This window comes from Cyprinodon variegatus, unplaced genomic scaffold (assembly GCF_000732505.1).
Source record: "Cyprinodon variegatus isolate N-32 unplaced genomic scaffold, C_variegatus-1.0 Scaffold344, whole genome shotgun sequence".
Lineage (NCBI taxonomy): Eukaryota > Metazoa > Chordata > Actinopteri > Cyprinodontiformes > Cyprinodontidae > Cyprinodon > Cyprinodon variegatus.
Window position 1 is genome coordinate 542,444 of NW_015150797.1, and position 5,694 is coordinate 548,137.

Sequence of the window (5,694 nt, forward strand, 5' to 3'; positions counted from 1 at the left end):
AAACTCAGAAGCTGATCAAATATCGGGTTAAATATCGGGGGGGGGGCCGGTGTCCGATATTCACTTTTAAGGCCGATACCGATAGGGGGCCGATTATATCCTGCATCCCTACATAGAATAAGCACCTTCTTAGGCGCTCAATGAAGAGAGTTATTTTTCTGTTTTAATCCTCATACAGTGAAACAAGTTTAGCAAGTTGATTTTAGCAGGTAAATATGCAGGCTACCTGCTCTAGTAGTCAGCCTGCGGTCAGATGCCTTAAAACAGAGTTTAGAGCAATAATGCTGCAGCAGACATGCACTGAACCAGTTTTTTCCAATCCAGTACCTGGGCTGATCTTATCGGCCGATACCAAATAACGATCGGATTCAGTTATTCAATAAATGAACCATATATTTTTACATATGAGTGAAGGCTTTAAAGATTATTTTTAGGCTCTAGTGGCCTTTATTTTTATTATTTTTGAAAGTAGGCAGAAAGGAAATGGGAGCAGAGGACTAAAACCTCTGCACTGCTGCACCCCTGGAGCATAAGACTTTAGCCTTCACATAAAAGCTGTATTTCAAAAAAAGAAGCTAAATTAACATGTATATAAATGTACTTTATACTATTAATTAACAAATAAGCAGCAAAAAGAAAGAAACGACAGTTGCGTGTCAAATGAACTGGATTGGATCTCTGATATCCGGATCGGTGCGTCTCTAGTTCCAACGCCATGAGCAGTTTTATTTTTTTAGGACGCAAATAATTTTCCAAACGGATCCCTTGTTTTCTGCAAGCTTACCAGCAGTGCACAGCAGCAACTGCAGCAGCACACGTCTACCCTCAGCTTGTGATATATTCTCTAGAAATGGACCATTATTTAAAAAAAAAAAAGATTCCCTTATTTGGGAAAATGTTGATCAAGCATAGCTTTCTAAAACCTGGAAATTTATAGTAGAGTATAAAATTATGTTTTAAAATTTTTTAATGTTTTGGGTAGAAACAGCCATTAATGTTGTTTAGTTTAACTTTAGGCACAATGGGTGCTTTCAAAGCAGCAGTTAACGACAACTTCCTGCGTTTTTTTTCTCTCTCTAACGGGTTAAATTCCTGAGTTAATGTATCCCTGAATGCAGTCATGTGCTACAGCTTCCTCAGCTGCTAAAATAAACCTTTTTTTTTTATTTAACAGACTTTCAACAAAGGGATGGAAAGCAGCATCCAAAGAGCCACAGCGATGCATTACCACAGATATTCCGCCGCAGGCAGCTACTTCAGCGCCGGCTTAGCTGGGAGGGTGAATAGCGGTGACAGGACGTGTAGCGGAAGATCCGGCGCCAAACACACCAGGTTCCACAGGAACTGGTCCGGCCAGCTGTACGCCGGACACACGCGCCTGTTTCACCAGGAAAACTCCACGGTGGGACGGCTGACGGCGGAGGATATCGAAAAAGCAAGAAGCGCAAAGAAAATTGAAGCGAAGCAATATAAACAAGTGGTACTGCATCTTTAGAGAGAAAATAAACACAATAAAGATAAAGATCGTAGGATTAGTATTACAGGAATTAAATAAATGTTCTTTGGGTGATCCAGTTATGTTTTCTGTTTTTAACTAGCTGAGTGAAAATGCTCGGGAGAGGAAAGTGCCCGTCACACGGATAGGAAGGCTGGTTAACTTTGGAAGTAAGTGTTTTTATTTTATTTTCATTTTGAGGCTTATTTCTCATATTCCTGCTCTTATAACTCTTTTAGCTGAAGTGCTGTGAAATCATATGTAAAAAGCATTGCTATGAAAACTGGGTTTTATTGATACGATATTAATATAAAAGATTTCAATCTGACTTTTTCTTTCAAACATATTTAGCAGCCTTCATTAGTGATTAAACAAACACAAACATACAAACCTGGCTTTGCTGAGATTGTTGATGTTTAATCAGATTTCCAACATTTTGCAAGATTTTTAAATTAATTTTTGTATTTGATAACAAAGCTAAAAGCTTAAGAAACGGAATCAACTTTTTCCCACTGTAGTCGTCTCTGGATCGATTTTCCAGAAGTCTCCTCTGCAGTTAATGTATTATAAGGAGTGTGGGAACAAATCTAAAGCTGCCGAAATCAGTAACGACAAAGGTGCAACATGTCATTTAAAGTCTCAATCAAATTTAAGTGTTAAAAAATATTTTTATACCATATTTTTGAATAGATATAAGGATGTTTCTTTCTCTATGTGCCCTGTTTTTTCTTTCTTATGTGGACTTCTGCTGCTATTTGCTCTATGATGCGTGTGTGTGTCAGCAATATAAGCGTATTTGCACTTCAGCTGGAGCCCAAGGTGCAGGATAGCAAACAATCCTGCAGGAACCGTTTACAGCTGAACTCTAAACCTTTCTTTCAAAGTAACCTCCTTAACTGAAGGTGGCTTATTGTTAGCCTCGTGAGACCATCCTGATGTCGGCAGCTTTCAAGGTTTCACTCGCAGATCAGCCTGGAGACTCTCCGTTAAAGAAAATTTGGAGCCGTTCACCAAACGAAGGTCCAATCAGCGTTGGCTTTGAGGCGGGTTGAGGTGTGACGCAACAGGAAGCGCGACAGTTCAGTCTAAAGAACATGGCGGCTTCAGCCGATGAAACTAGCGTTAGCGTGGCTATCGAGCAAGTTTTATCGGAATTACAGAGTATTTCTTCTCCCGACTGGTTTCACCAAGAGTAGCCTGGCTTGTGGTTGTGTTTTCGTCGTCGCTCTGTTAGTACGTCATATGCTTCGTTGATCTGATTGGTTTATTTGGCCCGTCTATCACCAACATAGGCCAATCAGCTAACCAGTATTTACCAGTATATTCTACGGAAGGTTTCCAGATGGATATGTGGAGCAAATCCATCTGGAAAAATTAGCTTTTTGTCACTTCAGCTGGAAAATTAAATTAAAACATTCATATTTTTTTCATCACCACTTTGTTTATCTTTAAAGGTTGAGCTTAAAGTCTGATATTTTATTTAGATGCAGATGTAAAGGTTGTACGATGTCACATACATGGAAAAGTCCCAAAATAAAAGCCAGCTTAAGTTGATGGGTTGCTTATTTTATAAAATAAGTTAAATGTAAGCGGATACCATTTTGCATGTCAAGTTAACTTATTCTGTTTATTTGGTAAAAATAAATAAACAGGAGTTATTTAAATGAAATGTTAGTAAAGACATCCTGAAAAGTTCTGGATGGAGAGGCCGTACTTGCAGAGACTCAGTGGAGGTGGAGTTTGTGTTCAGGCTGAAGGTCGGTTCCAGTAACCGGCTGACTTCTTGGTGCATTTCCACTTACTTTTTCCTACACTGACGCATTGCTAATGTAGCTCACAGGGAGGTGGAAACGCATTACTGGCCTGCCCCTATCACCGGTGTCTTTTAGCCGCAGTTGTTCCAAAGAATGTGCCATTCAGCCGGTGTAAGATCAGCCGGCAGCTGCAGGGTGCAGAGAATGAGACTCTGAGCAGGCAGGCGGAGAATCTTATTAAAAAACAGTTTCTGCTCCGGCTCACTGCGTTTGGCTCAGATCCACGCCTCACTTTCAAAGCAAAGGATGTTTGTTTTATTTTTTAAACCTGCAAATTATTCGCTAGGTCGTTGTAAATTGATAACAAAACATTCCATTTATACTTTTTAAGTTAAATGATCCAAAACATCCTTTTTTTGTTGGTTTTTAAAATCAAGATCATCATAATAATCCTTAGTGACATTTCATTAGCTGACAACTGTTTCTGCAAAAAAAAAACATAGTTTGGGTAAGTAGGTTGTGCAAACGAGTTTAGCAGGGCTGGCACTTCCTCCACAGCTGCAAAGGCTCATGGGAGATGAACAAGTTTGTTTGCAGCACACGACTAAGGCTTGGTTTGAGTAATGCTATAAAAGAATGAAAAAAGAAAAAAACATCCACTTTAGAGGCACTGGAAACCGCAGCATTTTTATTTCCGTGGGCTTTTTGTGTGGCAGACGTGAACGTTTTCTTTTAGAACAGGTTATGGGGGATCATGATCTTAGTCAGCAGTTTTCCACATGTGCTGACTTGTTCCCTCACTAGAAGGAAAGTTCAGAGTATCAGATGCTGAGGAAACGTTTCCTGGACGTGTCAGGAATCCAGCTGATTTAAAAACAAGTTGCCAGAATGCGTATCCGTTTTTTCCTCCACATTCAGCCTCAGTTAACTCCACCCAGTGTTGGAAAGTCTCTGAGTTACTCTTAGTAATGAGATCCCATCTTCTGCAGCGCATGGCTGACGTCACCTCCCTTTTTTCTTGCTGCGGTCATCAAAAGCCAACTCAAACCTTAGAATTTCCAGGCTGCTGATCTATTCTCAGTGAGCCTCACCTTTAATTATTCTTCTGTCATTTTCTCTCTGCAGGTCTGGCAGTTGGCCTCGGGATCGGAGCCATTGCAGATATGGCTAAGAAGAGTCTGAAACTCAAACAGCAAGGTAGCAGGAAGTGAAGGGCTGTGTGTGTATGTACGTCTGCTGCTGATGTCAGAGAAGATTTCATCCAGTATCTGAACCGTCAAGAACCTTGTTTGAGTTTGGTTATCACTGAGCAGCACCAGTTTAGATAAGGGGCTAAGACTTGGACGGAGCGATGGACTTTAGTCTGTGTAGAAAGTAAGACGTGTTTAGAAATGCTGCTCATGCATTTGCTGCCGTTTTATCAGATACTTTTATTTTTTCAGTGTTTTAAAGTGGGCGTTCATATAATAGCTGGACCCAAACAAGCACATAAGGATGAACTGGGGAAAAAAATATTAAATTCAGTTTATTTCTATAGCGCCAATTCACAACACATGTCATCTCGAGGCACTTTACAGTTCAACCAGATCATCCAGTCAGATTGATTCAAAGTTTTCTGTCTAAGGAAAACCAGCTGATTGCATCGACTCATTGACTCTTCAGCAATCCCTCACACTAAGCATGCTTGTAGCGACAGTTGAGAGGAAAAACTCCCTTTTAACAGGAGGAAACCTCCAGCAGAACCAGGCTCAGTGTGAGCGGCCATCTGCTGAGGCCCACTGGGGTTCAAGGAGACAGAAGCAGAGATAAAAAAGCAACAAGATGTGGGGGATTTTCTTAATTTATTAAGAAATAAAACAATTCTAAAAAGTTTGTGTTTTTGTTTTCACCGTCCCTATATCCCAAACTCCACAGTTTTCACTGAACCATTGAATGAAGAACAACCGGAAAGGAAAAAAATCTTTTTCTCACCAGCTTTTAGCATTTTTTTTCTCTGTTGTTGAGCTACTTATTGAAAATGCCTCTTTGCCATCACCCTAATCTTTAGTTCCCTCCACAAATTCGTTCATAGGAATCAAGTATGAGTTATTGATAGGCCGCTCCAAGATGTAATTACTTCCTTTCAGACGAAACGTGTTTATGGTGTTGAAAGACTGGAAAGAACTATTGCTGGGTGTTTAATCTATAAAATCAATTAATAAAGGGGTTTTTTATGAAGATTACATTTTCGTAAAGTCAGGATTTTTTGTAGCAATTCACCTCTTGGGCTTCCGTACCACAGACTGACATCAGATAATCAGTTTTTGTTGTTAGATGTGCACTAGTATAATTTAACTCACTGTGTGAAAACACCAGCTGGACACAGTTTGTCTTAATATATATAGGGATGCACGATATAATCGGCATCCTATCAGTATCGGCCTTAAAACTGAATATGGGACATCG

At 39.9% G+C, this 5,694-nt stretch overlaps 1 protein-coding gene across 1 annotated transcript in view; it reads left to right on the forward strand.

The window, feature by feature from the left end:
• The window catches only part of LOC107091604 (atypical kinase ADCK3, mitochondrial-like), a 29,775-nt gene that overhangs the window by 4,145 nt on the left and 19,936 nt on the right, over nucleotides 1–5,694 (forward strand). Inside the window, exons 3-5 of the mRNA XM_015385624.1 lie at nucleotides 1,175–1,480; nucleotides 1,599–1,665; nucleotides 4,375–4,446. Coding sequence (XP_015241110.1) covers nucleotides 1,175–1,480; nucleotides 1,599–1,665; nucleotides 4,375–4,446 — 445 coding nt within the window. The remainder of the gene's footprint in view (nucleotides 1–1,174; nucleotides 1,481–1,598; nucleotides 1,666–4,374; nucleotides 4,447–5,694) is intronic.